Raw genomic sequence first — 419 nt, 5'->3', positions numbered from 1 at the left:
CGTTGTTGATCTGGTGGAATACCTTCTTTGTCTTGAATCTTAGACTTAACATTATCAATAGTATCAGAGGATTCAACTTCTAAAGTGATTGTTTTACCAGTTAATGTTTTAACGAAAATTTGCATACCACCTCTCAATCTTAACACCAAATGCAATGTTGATTCTTTTTGAATATTGTAATCTGATAAGGTTCTACCGTCTTCTAATTGCTTACCAGCAAAAATTAAACGTTGTTGATCTGGAGGAATACCTTCTTTGTCTTGAATCTTAGACTTAACATTATCAATAGTATCAGAGGATTCAACTTCTAAAGTGATTGTTTTACCAGTTAATGTTTTAACGAAAATTTGCATACCACCTCTCAATCTTAACACCAAATGCAATGTTGATTCTTTTTGAATATTGTAATCTGATAAGGT

General features: G+C 31.5%; 1 protein-coding gene across 1 annotated transcript in view; it reads right to left on the bottom strand.

The window, feature by feature from the left end:
• UBI4 (ubiquitin) overlaps window positions 1-419 on the bottom strand; it is a gene marked incomplete at both ends in the record, with an annotated part of 2,615 nt that overhangs the window by 1,265 nt on the left and 931 nt on the right. Inside the window, one exon of the mRNA XM_019183613.1 lies at window positions 51-409. Within this exon, the coding sequence (XP_019038505.1) occupies window positions 51-409 (359 nt within the window). The remainder of the gene's footprint in view (window positions 1-50; window positions 410-419) is intronic.

Source organism: Wickerhamomyces anomalus (genome assembly GCF_001661255.1).
Source record: "Wickerhamomyces anomalus NRRL Y-366-8 unplaced genomic scaffold WICANscaffold_4, whole genome shotgun sequence".
NCBI lineage: Eukaryota > Fungi > Ascomycota > Saccharomycetes > Phaffomycetales > Wickerhamomycetaceae > Hansenula > Hansenula anomala.
Note: the sequence above shows the minus strand (reverse complement) of the source record. Positions and strands in the feature narration are given on the sequence as shown.